Source organism: Numenius arquata, chromosome 8 (genome assembly GCF_964106895.1).
Source record: "Numenius arquata chromosome 8, bNumArq3.hap1.1, whole genome shotgun sequence".
Taxonomy (NCBI): Eukaryota; Metazoa; Chordata; class Aves; order Charadriiformes; family Scolopacidae; genus Numenius; species Numenius arquata.
In genome coordinates, this window is record NC_133583.1 from 19,799,690 (window position 1) to 19,816,771 (window position 17,082).

A 17,082-nucleotide genomic window follows, 5' to 3' on the forward strand; every position below is an offset into this window, starting at 1 on the left:
GGCAGCAGCTGTGGTAGCGCCCAGGCCGGCAGACGGGCGGGTTGGGCGCGGGCAGTTCGAAGGCGCGGGGCGCGCGCGGCGGAAGTGCTGGGCGCCGCTCCGTCCCCTCAGGGCCACGGGCTTCTTCTTAGGGCCGGCCGCCTCTCCGTCCCCTCAGCCGCCGCCTTGTGAGATTTGGCGGCTAGAAGCAAAACAACGAAACGTAGCACCCCGCCTGCTCGTTTCTCACAAACTCTGCAGAGCTCCTTCTGTGGCAGCGTAAAAGCAAACGCTTAGGAGTGTATACGAACAGGTACGTAGGAATGTGAAATGTTTACCGTCGATGCACCTATATATATATATATATATATGTGTGTGTGTGTGTGTGTGCGCGTGCTTAGGGTGAGGAGAAATGATTGTTTGTCGTTAAATTTATGTTTTATTTAATTAAATTATGTACGGGTATTTTCTTCTGGAGATAATACTCTTTGAAGTTATACCTAGCCTTTGAGTCTTCTGCACTCTAGTAAAATCACTTGAGTTAAGACAGCTGTAAGCAGTATATGTGTTCTGTTATTGTTTTCAAAACAGCTAGCTGTTGAAAGAGGAATTAGCTAATAATCTCGGGTAAAGTTCTGGCTATTGTGGTGTTTTTCCTTTTCCCAGCGTATTCTTTATTGTGACTGAAACTTTCTTTAATGTATCTTGTTAAAAAAACCCCACCTAATAGGATGCATTAAAAGTTGGAGAACTTCTGTTTCTCGTTCTCACTGATCTTGTTTGTTGTCATACGTTGCACAAGGTTGCTTTAAAATTTCAGAGGAAGTCACAACGAGGTATAATTTTAGCGATTCTTTAATTGCATATGCTTTCTTTATTCACTAAATAAGTTTTTAATGCAAAGCATAGTTTGAATGCTGCTTTCATGTATGTGTTATTCAGATGCTGTTTTTTATGAAGTAAACCAACAAAATCCTACTTCTCCCTCATCCTTTCTTATTGAACCATGTTAGTGTGGATCTTGCAAATACAGTAGGGGTTGTTTAAAAACACACGTAAAACTAGATATTTTTTTACTGGTTGAATGTATTAAGATGTTGGTGTTGAGCTGTATAATATATCTCCATAGTCCTTTTAACACGTCATGTCCAGGCTGAATGTCAGATATTTTTTTTCTTAAAATTGATGTTTATTTATTTTTAATTATTTATGAAACATGGTTGGTTTCTTGGTGTCTTTTTACTGCTGTTTACTTGAAAGGCAGATCATGTTATGGTGTTAGTAGGAACAGCTGTGCTTCATTTAATCAGGTGCATTGTTAGGTGAATTGGTGGAAGCTGGATTCTGCTTCTGTGTCTGATTCGGATTGCTTTCTGTCTGCGGAACAGCTTGTTCTATTACAGCAAATGTAAAATAGCTGGATACCCTCCTGGATGGATTCATGATTAGCTAAAAAGATGATTAAAGGAAGCCTTTGCCTTCATTAGATTCCTGATTTAGCTTCTCTATTTGGATGCTACTCAGTGATCTGTGTCTTAAAATTGATTTAATAATTGCATTTGGACTAAATGAATTAGGTCTTTGAGGAGCTAATGCAACAAAACTACACTTTTTTCAAAATTGTTATCAATTTTAGAGGAAACATCTTTTTTTTTCTTTTCTTTTTTCTTTTATCTCAAGTCAGAAATTTGTTCTTTGTCACATTCTTGCTGATATCTAGTAGCTTCCTGTATTTACTGGAAGTAGAATCTTTCCTGTTCATGATCCTTTTAACAGAGTGAGTTACCGTGTTTCTTAGGAAGATTTTTTACAGTCAGAATTATGAAAAAAGCGGCTTTTCTGCTCTTGTAATGTCTACTTGCAGACCAGTGTCTTTCTAAGGTTTTAAGCAGGAGTTTCTAGGTTTTAAGTAGAAATTGCATTGATGACAGAGTACTGTAGTATTAAGAGCAGAGTTTTACTGCAAGCCTAATTCTGTTTTCAAGTTGGTGCCAGAATTCCTGTCAAATTAGGTTGCTGAGGATCAAGGTTTATATGTCTAATCTTCCATAGCAACCAGGAGTGTTTGACACTCTGGAATTCTTTACAGAGGTATAAATTAGAATACTTGTCGAAACTACCTGGGGTATTTAAAAATTGTACGTGCCAGTTCTTCAGTTTTCAAAAGTCATAAAATATAGTTAATTGTCTCATTTTAAGTAGAGTGGTAGGGGAAACAAGTGCCTAATGTTATATTTGCATTTCTTAAATTAATTCCTTTGATAAAAAGAATTTTATTTTGAAAATGGATTTTTTTTTTTTTTGCCTAAGAAATATCCTTGTTTTGGTTTTTCTAGTAACTGTGATTCTGAGAAATGGACAACGATGTTTGTCAAACGTATGAAGATGAAATCCAGTTGCTGGAAGAAGAAATTAAAGTATTGACTGAAAAGTATGAAGATAACCAACAAGAATCCACCTTTTTTTCTGACGAGGAGATATTAATGTCAATGTATGCCTTTTTTCACGTGTTGGATTGATAGTGTTTCTTTGTCAAAATGGTTTAGGATAAGCTTTTGCCTTTATGTTAGGACTTTCCTTATGTTATTTTTGCAGTGCTGATCTTGCTTAGGATATGGCTCTATATCATAAAAGATTACAAATGATAAATAGTTGACCTCTCTTTACTGCCTTCCATTGGTAGTTGGTTGGTTTTTTTAGGATTTTGTTTTGTTTTAAAAAGGCAGTCATAGTGGTTAGAGCATGATATCGGGTACGTTCCTGTGCAGGGCCCTGCAATGCTGTTGGCTGCAAAGGCCATGTGTTCCATCATGCACTGTGAAACAGCTCAGTGCACATATACTTAAAAAAAAAAAACCAAAAAAGCGAGGACTGGGGACTTGTGCGAGTGTGACTAATTATATGCTTGAGTGCCATGTTAGGGCTTTTCACTTCGTTATTTAACTGATATTCCGTAGTAAATATACACTCCATAGATAAAATAAATCGTTTAGATGAGTAAAGGCATTACAGTTGAATTTTGTTGTACATTTCTCAAAATGGATACTTGCATCTCAAGACTTAAAATAAAGACTCTGTCTACCTGGCAGTGAACATACAGCATTTATGTAAGTTAGAACAGTTTACTGTTTCTAGTAACATGGTCCAACTGAAATTCGACTCACTGAAAACAGATCTTGGTCTGAAAATCATCAGATCACATTACAAATGCCTTTTATTTAATGTTGTTGCTGTACTGATGTGACAAAACATGTTTTTATTTCTGGGTCTTTTCCCCTTCAGATTTTTTTTATTCTTTCAATTCTAGAAAATCACTGCAAAAAGAATTTCAGGGAGAATCTAAGGGACATGAATCTACATCAGATCTGAAAGCTCAACTTGAAAGCCTAGAAGCAGATCTCTCGTTTTTGATGAATTTTACTGGAATTAAGTTCAGAAGACATTCCAAGAAAACAGTGGAAAAAAGTAAGCTTTTTTGTGCTTTTTACTGGTGCTGTGCTGAGCATACTGTTTCCGTTCATTACATTTGCAAATGCATGTTGTAATTCTACCTTTGATGTTAGCAGAAAGACAATTATTTTGAGATCCGATAGAATTTTCTGCATTGAGAAAATAATTTCTGAGTAAATATAGTGTCTTGCATAGTGGGAAAGTGAAAGACTGCTGTGAAGTTAGTTGTGGTGGTCTGTTTTTTTTCCTTAACATGTGTGACTTGACTTTGTTATTGATATGATGGAAGTTATCAGTTGGTACTTTAAATATGACTAATAGAAGGAATGCAATAATTGTTGAATAGAATTATAATCAAGTATTTTGTTAACTTTATTTCATAACAGCTGGAAACAGAACGGTGCAGAAGCACAGATTATCAGGGAATTGCCACTCCCTCTCTTTTCAGTTGGAATTCCAGCTTCTGGAAATGCAGGTAAGGATCAATGTATGTTTAAAACAAACAAACAACCAAGCAAAGAAACAAAGCTTCAAATGGACAAATGTCAATTCTTCCTTTTCCAGCTGAAACCCCCAGCCAGTAATTTGTCATTTTGATGGCCCTGATCTCTTTAATCTAAGCCTCAGTGGGTTGTTTTCACTCTATAACAGCTGGACCCAATTTTGAATTCCACGCGCATCCAAGCAAAGTAGTTCTGAAGGTCAAGTTCAACATTCAGTTACAAAATTCTTATCCTGTTCTCCTATAGTCAGATATCTTGTTCTGGAGACTGGAAAATTCCAAACCTTACCTCTCTTGAGGGAACTGAGGAAAAGCTAAAACACTACAAATTTGAACAATTGTGGGTTTTTTTTTACTTTGGTTATATTTCTATTTGCTTGGCTAGTGTGACTAGCCATTACATCATGGGACTGCACAGAAATTGCAGATTAGTGATTACAGATTTCTTGCAAGGATGCTCTTTCATAAATATCTATTCTTAGCACAGAACTCCAAATGGTAAGCAGTGGAGAGCAGCTGCTACCCCAATTTGTAATAATATTTTTGACATCAGGAAATTTCCTTCTCAAGAAACCTTGATTTTCATCTCAGCTTTAAAAGGTATTTTTTAAATTGAATATGATTGAACCTGATAGTATTAAAAACTGTCTTGCTATGTAAATATGTCCCCCTTAATCTTAAGAAGAAAAAACATATTACAAATTTAGGAAATGAGTATTTAGATAGTGACAGGTGGATTGCAGCATTTGAAACTGCAGGAGTTCAACTGAATGAGGTTGTTCTGCAACCTCCGAAGTCCATGCTTGACTTGAAACTTGTGGTCCTAGTGATGTCATTTTACCATTTGCTTGAATAAAACTGCCTTTGGTGCTGAGCACAGACATAGCCTGCCTCAGTCATGCGACTTGGTTAGATTAATGTTTATTTCTCCCCTGTATGCTCCTGTATGATGACATCTTTACTGTCAACGGAATTCAGATGGGTAACTGGGTGTTAAGTTTATTTATAGCCGCATTGGTGATGCTTAAATCTATTACACCACTAGATGGCAGCGCTTGTCTTTTAATGCCTAAAACCTGCACGACTTCAGCGGTGGTGAAATAAAGTGATATATACAATACCACGTTTATATATTAAAAATCTATATATTTATTATAAATATTTACTAAACATTTATTATAATATAACATATTGGAGAATACGTCTTATGAGGAGCGGCTGAGGGAGCTGGGGGTGTTCAGCCTGGAGAAAAGGAGGCTGAGGGGAGACCTTCTCGCTCTCTACAACTCCCTGAAAGGAGGGTGTAGCAAGGTGGGGGTTGGTCTCTTCTCCCAAGGAACAGGCGATGGGACAAGAGGAAAAGGCCTCAAGTTGCGCCAGGGGAGGTTTAGGTTGGATTTTGGGAAAAATGTTTACACTGAAAGGGTTCTAAAGCATTTGAATGGACCGCCCAGGGAAGCGGTTGAGGCACCATCCCTGGAAGTATTTAAAAGACAGGTTGACATAGTGCTTAGTGACATGGTTTAGTGATGGTTTTTATCAGAGTTCGGTTGATGGTTGGAATAGATGATCTCAAAGGTCCCTTCCAACCTAGACAATTCCATAATATTTTAATATGTTATAATTATATAAACATATAGTATAAATATAAAAATTAAAACGTAAAAATCTGCATTAATTAATTTTTAATATAAAATTGTATGGCACCTGTAACTTACGATTTAATATGCAATGCAGATGATGTATCAATTAATCTTAAGTTGATAAACTCTGAATTGCCAATATTTTAGGCATTTGTACGGTGTGGGTTGTGGACGTGTTGTGGAAAATGGTAAATTAGTTAAGCAGACACCAATGAAGAGTACAGTTTTTTAATTGTGCCATAATATACAGGTTGGTTTTTTTTTATTTTTGGTGTTACATACCCAAGTCAAGAAGTACACGTACTGTTTCGGACACAGACATTTATTTTCCTTTACTCAGTTTTTGTGATTGTATATGAACTTGAACATTATCAAAGGTTTTGCATTTACTTAAATGTTAATGTTTTAGCTGTTTTATGAATCATAATGTAACGGTTTGGTTAGAATTGTAAAATACAACCATTGTACAGCTCTGTATTTTCATTTTGTTAGAACTGTTTAAATCAAGTAGATTTTGCGATAATTCAGGAATTCAAAAATTCAAGCTTAAGGATTGTATTTTTAAGATATACATTTTTGTAATTTATATGATTAAAAAATTACTCTCTTCCATTTCCTTATAATGAAGAAGCATATTTCATGACTACACTGTTAGGAATTCCATTCAGACAATTTGTCTGATTCTAGTTGGCTGTTTCTGTGGTGTAAAAGTGGTGACAGGTTATCTTGGTTTTGCCAGACTTTGTACACTGTGCAGATCATCCTGCAGTGCAGTCAGTAGGTCCTCTGTGGATGTGGGACTCTGCCTCCATAGCTCTCAGAAAGTTGTGACTTCACGCCACGCTAGGACCTGGGAACTTTGCTTTAACTTTTTTATGCCTTTGGCTTCTTGCGTATTAAAAGGGAGAAGCCTGTTTTCTAAGATATGGCATTAACAGTTGTATTCAAAATAACCTGTACTGAGATCAGGGTGGGTAAGAGAGTGTAAAGTTGCAACTAGTTTCACCCATCTTGAGGAATAAAAGACGGCAGCTGGTTTGGGGAAATACTTAGTAGGTAACAAATACATTGGTATGCAGCAGAAGATAAAGAAAAACTTTTCACATTGTTAACTCTAGCCACTTAAACTCGTAGTTAAGTTATGATACAGTTAACTCGCCTCCATAGTACTTTAAATCAAACCTGTTTATGCACAATAACAGATCGTTCTTCTAATTATCTCTAATTTGATCTTAACATGAGTGACATTTAATATTTTGTTTAAAAGCTGTATTCCAGGATACAATTGTACCACGGAGGGTAGAGAGATCTGAGTTCACTCTGACTGGCTTTGAATGGCTTAGATGATGGCTGCATTACTGCAGTATTGGTCGCTCACTGTCTGACGTTGTCTACATCTTAACTGGTTCTTTAATTTTGGCTCAGTGTCAGACTAGCGTACAATTTATATTCCCAAGATGCTGACTCATGTTTTTGCCAGCTTTGAGTGCAAGAAAAGAAGGTCCCATCTGTTCACCATTACACATAGGTGGATACTTACAGACAAAAAAAATGTCGATGAAGAAAACAGGATAATGCAAAATCATTGTTTGATTTATCTATTTTTCCCCGCTTACTGTCCTTAGATATTAAGAGAGGATGTGTACAATTAGCTTGAAAATCTGCCAAATCAAGTCTAAACCTCTTGAGGAAGCAGTCATTCAAACAAGAGTTGCTTTCTTCTCAAGAGCTTTCCTTTTAAACCTTTATTTGACCCCAAGATGGCATTTATCATATGTTAGTAACCCACTTACTGGAAAATCAGTTTCTTTAGAAGGTAGCACACTAGCTTGTGACTACTAGTACAGTTGTGACTGAAGTTGTGACTTCTCTACAACTCCATGCACGTGTTGAACCTTTTGCTCTAAATTTAAAATGTCTTTTCCTGACGTTACTTATTCAATCCCCTAGATTTTGTATTGTCTTGGTTTGCTTTTTCCGTCTCTACTCATGGCAGTGTTAGCAGTACTTCTGTCCAGCCAATACTATGGATTGCTGGGATATGTTTGCATTTCTGCAATGCATGTCCAGCTTTTCTGTTTAGTTCCCTCTGTTTTGCCATTCCCATTTGCTTGTAGCAACTGGGTATAAGAAAAATAAAGTACAGAGTGTCCAGTACACAGTGAAGCATTTGCTATGGCCTTCAAGCCATGATTTTAAGCTTTTTAATTCACTTTCTAACCTATTCCTCTGGTGTGTTCAAGAATGCTAAGAAAAAAGGAATATTTTTTTTTTGTGGCTTCATTTCTACTATGTGAACTTTTTTTTTTATATGGTGTTAGATATTTGAATTTGGAAACATTTGATTTTTATTATCGTGCCCATGTCACTTAGTAACAGATATTGTTGTAAAAAGGGACAAGAATTTGAGGGAAAAACTATAGGCTGGAAAAAAAAACACCAAAAAAAAAAGAAAACTAATGGGAAAATTAGTTTATTTTTTAACTTAGGGTAGCATTATTATGGTTTTCAGATCAAATCCTATATTTGAGTTTTCTTATATATGTAGCAGCTAGGAGTTTTGTTGGAAAATGAGAAGAATCTTAAAGAAGTGGAAGTGATGTGAAAGGAAGTAAATGAACTTCTTATTTGTAAGTCTTCCTTTACACATATATATTCTCTGTGCAGGCTAGTTCAGGTATTATTCCTAAAGCCTTGTTATATGGATAACACTGGTACTGTTGAAATAAAATAAAACATCTACACATAAAATCTGTAGTTTAAAAAATGCTGGTTTAAGGATTATAGTACATAGTAGCATTTGTGTGTATTTTTGTTTGTTTTATATGAAAATGGATACTTTTTTTCTCCTTGCTAGCAAAATTTCTAAAACACTGTGATGTTCTTCTCCAATCTAGAACAAAGAGAGTGTGTCTGCTGTTGTTACTGATCTCGGGATTATAATGGAATCTGGAGAAGATTCAGATGTGAGTAAGTTTGCGTTAAGGTAAGGTGGAGATTTTTAAGGAAAGTTGTTTTATGGGTTATCTAATACTAAATGCAATACTGACTTTTGATGGAAATTGCTGGTAGACAGTGTCTTTAGTAATGTACTGCTAGCCTGACCTAAAAAATTCCACTCCCTTCTCTGTATCCTTCCGGAGAGAAGATGAAATGCACATAATTTTGAAGGCCTGAAAGGACCATTGCAAACTCATGTTAAAAAGAAAGTCTTTGGATTATAATGTGTTATAGCTGTTTGGAATTGTTTGGTTCAGAGAAATAGCTAAGATTACCTTGTATCTTGCATTTTAATTTATGTAATCAACACGTTAATTGTTACTTAGATGTGTGAGTTGCAGATGTGCAATGTGGGTGAGTAGTGGCTAAAGTGTACATCCAGAACCCCTCTGCAGTACTTGCCTGTTTCTAATTCTTTGCTCACCTTTCCATGTCTCTTCTTTGCATCAGGATTTCTTTCACCAGTATTTTAAAAACAGTAGAATACAGTTTAAAAATCCGGAATGGTGTATTTGTGCAATAGGTTAAGAAAACGTACATACTAAAATTTAAGCACATGACTGAATGCTACTTTTTGATTATCTTCTGTAGGATGTCAGCTTCTTCTGGTACACGGGATGAATGATGATCAAACTATTTGTCTGCAGTATTCCCCTGTGAAATCTGCTGGCAAACTATTCTGAGAACAAATCTATTATTTATTAATTATTATTGGGTAGTTGACCTAATCTTAATCCTGTTCTTTAAGTGATTTGGTTTGTTTTATATTATTTTTTTAGACTTGGGGAGGGGGACTGAAGGCAAATGGATGGGTGAAAACAAAGGTCTATTGAGTTACCTCAGGCTTCATTAGTCTATACTGAAAGCTGAATTTTTCATTTCAAGGCTTTGGAATTTCCAGACAAAGCCACTAAAGCTAGTGGTATAACTGAGAATAGCAGTTGTCTCTTCTCAAGAAGCAGGTTTTAGAAGAGGAAATTACCCTGTTTTTTTCATGAGTATTTTCTGACAGCAGAAGTGTCTTGGAACTTAACAGTCATACTGGAAAGGAATGTGTTGAAGTAGTGGCAGACTTTATTTCATCCTGGCTTGAGCACTGCTGTCTTGTCTCTGTCTCTTCACTACCCTGGTTCTTTTCCACATTATGCCAGTATTCATAAGTAAACATAAGTTTTCATGAATGATGTAAGATGAATTAAGGCTTGGTTGTCAATAAAACAAGCAGTTCTTTCTCCTTAGCCTCTTTTTTCATGTATCAACCGTTGTCCTTGTGTCAGTGTTGTATACTGTTGAAGCCACACGACACATAGGTTCAACATAGTCATTTGGTTGAAAAAGTAATGCAGGGGGAACCCAAACTTGCCCCCTCCTCCCCCAACCCTTCAAATTTCATTTTTACTTTTTGACTTGTCCTGCAACATCACAGTGTTTGTTGCTGATCTAAGGCAGTAAATATGTGGCCAGAGTAGGGGGCTGATGTTGGTGACGTGTATTTTGACCTAATCCCTTCTTTTCGTGTTCAGTTTCAGGCTTTTCCCATCTAGCCCTTTATTCTTCAGTCCACCAGCTGCTCTTAGAATCTTGATTCCTACCTCTTCCCTCCCTTTTCCTCTGTTCTTGACCAGCTAAATCTGTCTCCCTCTGTATTGTTTGTTCTTCTCTGCCTCTCTACCAGTTTCTGTTTCCTTCTTTTGCCTCCTCGGCCCATTCTTGCCAAATCCCTTTGTCTAGCTCTGTTCTGTTTTATCTACTGGCCTGGATTTTTTTCTCCTCAGCTTTCTAATTTTTTTGGCTTCATTTTTCATAATGCATGACAGAAAAGGGATCTTTAAGAGCACTGGAGTTAAAAACTTGGCATTCGGTTGTAACTCCCAAGGCCGTCCTGCTTTGGAAAAAAACAGGGGAATGCCAGAACAGTTGAGCAACATGTTTTTAAAAGAAGCAAAATTCAACAGTCTATTCTCAATCAGGTACTGCTGCAATATATAATACCTATTGTTGAAAGGTGTACCATTCCTTAAATATGTTGTGACAATAATGTATGTATGCAAATGGAATCACAATATTTAGTCTTCCATTTTGGGATTTTACTCGAGTCCCCTTTGCACCAGTTATCACTTATGTTATTTTTTATTAGTGTTGAGGATCACAATATCTAATGAAAAATCTTGGTTTTGGTCTTTTTTTTCACTTGATACCCCGTTAATTGTTGGGTTAGTTAACTATTGCATGGATTGGAAGTTTTTAGACAGTTTGAAAACCACTCCTACTTTTTACTAACTAGTTAGAATTTATAGGTCAGAGTGAAGGATTTAGGAAATGTCTGCATTATATTGAACACTGCACTGGTGAGGTGTCTTGGAAATGAGGTGAAGCATGAATTCTTCCCACAGCTGTAAGTGTCATTCTTTGGTTTTACATGCTAATATAAGAAGTCTCGCACACTGTAGTGAGTTAAAATAGATTTCCTCTCTTAAAATAACTAAAGGAGTGCATTAAAGGAGCCTTAAATATTTTTACAGCAGTTAAGTTTCTTGTACTTTTGTGTTTTGTTGATGTTATTTTGTAAAAGTGAAAGGATGTTTGGATGAAGGGCATGTGATTTTAACCTGATATGGAGTTACACTCTGCCTGAATATGCTGTTTGCTAGTTTTGGATGACTTCTCCGTTACATGGATGTTGGCTTTGGAGATAGATGTTTTCTGCTCCTAGTGGATTTTTATTTTTTTTTAATCTGTTGACATTTTGTAATGCTAAATTCTTCCCAGTGGGAAAAAAAAACCAACCCAACAAAACCCGAGGCTTAAATTTAACATACTCTCTCTTAGTACCTTGTTATTTTATACCAACTTTTCTTGGTATTTTAGCATTTGTTGTAGTTGGCTTCAGCATTAGGAATTAGGCTAATTTAGGCTAATTAGGAATTATTGTTCATGGGTAAGTTAAGTGCTAGGAGACAGTTAACTGAAACGGCGCTCTTATGCAGTCTCTTTCTTCCGTGCCAATACAAAAAGCTATATGTATTACACGTGTCTGTTCATGCCGACAAAGATTCTCCCCCTTTCTAAACACTGAATCCAGTTTTCTATCTTAAATTTACTCACCTCTATGTCTGTACATGAGAGAAGTATATACGCAGATGTAATTGGTAGACTAACTTTTACATTTGAAACTGGTTCTTTGAACTTGTTAGCCAAAACTATCTGCTTGGTGATCTAGTCTTGAAAATTTTCATCTGCTATATCACCTGAAGATGAAGCTGAGAGGGGAAAAAAAGAAATAAAAACAAACAAAAGACATAATGCTAAAATAAGGTCACAAGGTTTGTGATAGTCTTTTAAACTGCATGAAAGTGGATACTCATCAAAATTGTCAGGTTTTTTAAAAATAATTTTAAGTATGTATTTTGTAACAAAGTTTTGTGTTGCCCTCTTCCATGTATGCAGGTTTAAAAAAGCGTATTGCAGTATCTGTAGAATCCTGTTCATGAGACGGTGAGATGTGGGCAGTTGTTGCTAAGTCTCGATTTTTACTATAGTGTGTGTAGATTTTTATATGTACAATTATGAGTTGTGGTTAAAGAAAGCTGTCCAGAACGTAGAGCTAGTCAGCTATTGTAAATCAGTATGTGTCTACGTCCTTCCAGGGACTCAATTTTGCCTGTGCTGCCAGCAGTTTTTTCATCTTGGCCTTATTTTGTTGGCAGCTGTGACTACTGTGGTAACTTCCTTTAATGATGCTGTTCTTTCCAGCCTAGGATAAAACTTGTTTGGCTTTTCTTTTACATTTTCAATATCTGAATGAACTTCATGTATTTTTTTCCAGCTTATGTTTGTGTAACATGTTAAGGGTTGCTGTTCCTGTACATTAAATAGAGCTGGATCCGAGGCACAGTTCTCCTTTGAAAGGCTGAAGTGACTTGCTAATACACTCTTGCAACCATTCTGTTAATGGCCTCGAGTTTCAGCTCTCAGCTGTTCTGAAAATCCAAAAAGAATAGCTGATCTCAAACAGAAAGGATTCTAAAAGTCAAATTTACATGTAGAATTTAGATCCTCTGTAACTTTCTGAAACACTCCCAAATGTAAGTCAGGTGTCTTCCTCAGTCATATTTTGTTAACTTTGTAAAATCCTGTATTAGTAATTAAAATAAAACTTGGAACAGGTTGCCCAGAGAAGCTGTGGATGCCGCATTCCTGGAGGGGTTCAAGGCCAGGTTGGACAGAGCTTTGAGCAACCTGGTCTGGTGGGAGGTGTCCCAGCCTATGGCAGGGAGTTGGAACTTGATGATCTTTAAGGTCCCTTCCAACCCAAACCATTCTGTGATTCTATGATTTTCAAGGCAGTGCTTGCCAGGTACCTTTTGACAATGGCTAATAGTCTGTTTCATTTGACTGTGGCTTCATATCAACAGAGACATGAAGCTGTTCACTCTTATGATTAAAGAATCATGTTGCTTCAGGTATTCTGACACTTAGCTTTTGTGGAATTTTGTGGTCTTGCCACATTTCTTTAATAAAAACTGCATACCCTTTACAAGAGTTTTTTCTCCCTCCCCCTGACAACACTGGATGGATGGTTGGTTTGTTGACAGTTTCTGTCATCTTACATTGTCTCCTTTCCTTTCTCTATCCTGATCCTTGCATTACTAGAAATTTGAAGAAATTTTTTTCTGTTGTATTTTTCTTAAAAAGAAACCCCTCCAAGACAAACTCTTCTCCCCCTTCCTACCCCCCCCCCCCCCCCCAAGCTCCTCACCTGTTTTCTCTTTAATACAATCATCCCTCATAACAGTGGATGGACTATCTGTTTCCTCTTTTGATTAGAGCTGAGAAGCTGTATATATGCTTTAATGGTTGCCATCACTGTGGCATTAACAATGAAGAGGGTAAGGTCCATTCAGTTCCTGATTTCTACAAACTCTCTACTTCTGTGATGGCACCTGTTTTAAGATCTCTTATCCTGATTGTTCGAAGTCAGGTTTTTGCATGTTACTGATTTCCAGTGCCTTGGGTTCCTTTCTTCTATTGTGGCCTGCCTTCCTGGGCTGTCTCAGAGCGACTGGAGTGGTGTACTTCTACTAAAACTGTTTTGCTTGTATACATCATAGTTGACATACTGTGTATTGTTGCCTCTGTTTGTTAACTATTGTCACTGGAAATGGAAAAACCTTATTCTACTAATCATTGTATGTAAGCATTTTCACTTGATGCTGTTCAATTACTCTGAAACTAGCAAAGTGAAAACTATAGGAACTTTTCTTTATTTCTTTTATGCTTTGTCTCTTGTATTGAAAATTCCTCAGAAAAGCCAGAAAGTAAAATGACTACTGCTGACCTGTCTGTTTTCAGAGGCACTATGGATGAAAAAATAGCTTGCAATAACATGGCAATTGAATGATTTCCTCACCAGAATAACATCGATATGTTAGTCTTATGATACAGGCCGTAAGTACTACCAAATCCATCCTGGCTAAGTGCAAGCCCTGCAAAAGTGTCTCTGCACTGCTCTTTGCAGGACATCAGGTTCCATGACAATTTATTAGTGCAAGTGTAGCATCACTTGTACGAATGAAGCCATAACGTATCCATGTGTTGCTGAACTGCTAAATCATGAGGGAGCCCAAAATGCAGACATACTGAGTGGTGCAAGAATCAGCTTGGCTCTGTCCAGGCTTATTAATTTCTGTTTACAATGGGCTTGGCACTAAGATCTCTGCACTACATTTCTCAGTTACAGATTTACCAGTGTCTCTCTGCCCTGTCCTACCCCACTTTCTAATTAATGAGAATATCACCGTCTTCCTTAATAGCAGATAAATCAAGTTTTAACTGTCTATCAAGAGGTTTTTTTAGATGCCATGTATAATCTAATGAACAGGCCTTCTTGCTTACTGAAGTTTCAAGGTTAATCTTGAAAAGCTGAATGTCACGTGGCCAGAGGCAGATAATGTCATGTAAAGATTTGGTTAAATAGGAGAAAGATCTTGGGAATATTCAAAGCTCAGTGATGCAATTTGGTAAATCTTACCAGTTCTGTAGGTTAAAGTTTTGCTATGCAACATCTTGGAATTTATCTAGAAAATGAGAGTATTAGATGAACAAGCATAAAGTCAAATTAAGATTTTATGGGCGACTGCTTTGTCAAGTTATCACATTTTACATTTAAGACCAACTTTGTTGCTGCTTAACTTCCTGAGGAGTTGGAAACTATCTACACTACAGCTTTTTTCTTATTGTGATTTCTTGTGTGTGTGTGTTTGTGTGTGATTTCTGGCTTCAAATTTGAACAATACTAATCACAAATTCCTTAAGGAAAAAGTGCAAATTCTAGGCTAAAGAATTGGTACGTCTGATTAGTACTGTTTAACCCAAACAGTGTATTTTTCTTTTGTAGCATTGAAGAACATGGAGATCTTTTGACGTTTTTCAGAAGCTTTTTAACTTACGCCGAATGGTATGAACATCGTAGACGCACCTTCCTACATTTCAAGGTAGTGTCCATCTAGCCTTTATATATCAGTATTATATTTAGTTCTTTAAATAGTTCATTAAGACAGAGCAATGGAGGTGAAATCAGCACTCTTCAGGGGAGTATGGGAATCTTAATTTTGGATGTTGTGCAGAAGAGAATATTAGCTAAAGATTTTTATGTTGTGTTCAAGGGGCAATGCCCTTGCTTAGTAATTGTCTTGATTTTTACCATGCTGTTGGTGTGTTCCTCATCTGTCAGGGAAAATAAGAATATTTATGCCTTTCTGTAGGGGAGTGAGACAGTTTTTCATTGGTATTACATTTCATTTTGAACCAAAAAAAGGCAAAAGAAGAAATTAAAAGAAAATAACTTTTGTAGTCTTTGGCATTTAAATATTTGTTCTGAAGGAGTGGGTCCGTCTTTTGAAAATTTGGCAGCATGCATTTGGGTGACAGCACTTTCAGTTCTGAAGTGTTTTACTTGAATGGGAAATAAACTGTTCCTCACTCTTAACTGGAACATAATATTTGAACTTAGTTTAAAATTATCATTATTTGCTTTGTTTGCTTTGTATTTTTACTGCTTTTAAGATAAACAACTAACCCTTGGAGTAAAAATACTATACTTTTAAAGGCACCAAACATCTTATATCATGCTTAATATTAGAGGAGGATGTTCAGCTGCTTAATTGTGTATGGGGTTTTTTTAGTTCAGTTTTATTTAGCTCAGACATTTACTGTCATTAAACTCAGTACCGTCTTTACTTTTCAGCTTTAGTATGAACTGGGAATTGCTTTGCTGTCTTTTTAAGTCTTCTAGGCCTTACTGATATCTGTGCGAGATTGATCAATTTCTATTATCAAATTAACCATCTTAAAAAGTACTCATTTCTGATAGCGCTAAAAAAAAAATAGTGTCCTCAGCTGAGTAACAAAATGATGTTATGTAATCCTGCTTGTTGTTGTATAAGGACTTTTCTTTAATCCCTCTATAGAGAAGGTAGAGGACCAAGGGATTTATGGCTTTGTGGTGTGGGTTTTTTTGATTGTTTCTTTCCAACTTCATTTGATGCTTTCTGATCCTTAAATCAACCTCATGACAGCTGTCATTGTGGTTTCTGGGACAGCAATTCAGAGAACTATTGTAAATATTTTTCATTTTAAAACTCAGTACACAAATGAAAAAATAGAAAGAAGATAGGTCTGGAGATTATTTTTAAGTTGTTGTGTGTATCTTGAGCAGTTTTTAAAAGTATTTGTTCAGTCGTTGAGTGTAAACAGTGAAGGGGTATATTCATTGCTAAAAGATGTGTGAGAATAAATTCACTGAAGGCATATAAAGTTTGTCAATATTACGAATATTCTTTGTTGGGGAGAATATTTATCAAATATGATTGACTTTGTGCTTATGAAGAGTTTTTTAGGCCGTATTTCTGCTGGCATTGCTAATGATTTCATTTAGAAATAGAAGTCTTCCTGAGGTAAGAGAATTAATGAAGACCAAAGCTGACAATTCAAATAACCAGATTGCTAGGTGCAATGTTTATTTGTAATTTAATATTCTGTAGTAACTTGTGTGAAAGCGACTAGAAGTATGCTTTTGCCATATGCATAAAACCAACTCAAGAGTCTTACCTTGTTAATATTCACACATGGCCAACATTAAAAAAAAATAGTCTGGGTTTTGTTTGTTTTTTTTTCCCTACCTGCTTGGTAGACTTCAAGTATATAGGCAGGCAACTGTGCACAGTATTGGAGAGAAGACTATTTGGGTTGAGGGTTTGGGTTTATAGTTTTTCTATTGTTTTGATAACTTGGTATTTACCCAGGTTGTTAAGTAGAAATAGACAGTGCTTCTAATAGTTTTCTCACAGTGTGGTGTAAAAACAGGAAAAGTAGATTGTTTTTTCTTTTCTGTTAGTTTTGGTGCTTGAGAAGAAAGAAATAATGTGGAAGTGATTGAATATGTCAAATAATAATGAACATTTGAGATAAATGACAATTGCGAGTTTCAAGCGACGTTGGACAGCACTG

General features: G+C 36.3%; 1 protein-coding gene across 1 annotated transcript in view; it reads left to right on the forward strand.

Moving 5' to 3' along the window:
* Window positions 1–17,082, forward strand: part of CENPP (centromere protein P) — a 142,017-nt gene continuing 124,935 nt past the window's right edge. Inside the window, exons 1-6 of the mRNA XM_074151812.1 lie at window positions 1–292; window positions 2,316–2,470; window positions 3,287–3,444; window positions 3,816–3,904; window positions 8,472–8,560; window positions 14,972–15,068. Coding sequence (XP_074007913.1) covers window positions 2,334–2,470; window positions 3,287–3,444; window positions 3,816–3,904; window positions 8,472–8,560; window positions 14,972–15,068 — 570 coding nt within the window. The 5' untranslated portion in view covers window positions 1–292; window positions 2,316–2,333. The remainder of the gene's footprint in view (window positions 293–2,315; window positions 2,471–3,286; window positions 3,445–3,815; window positions 3,905–8,471; window positions 8,561–14,971; window positions 15,069–17,082) is intronic.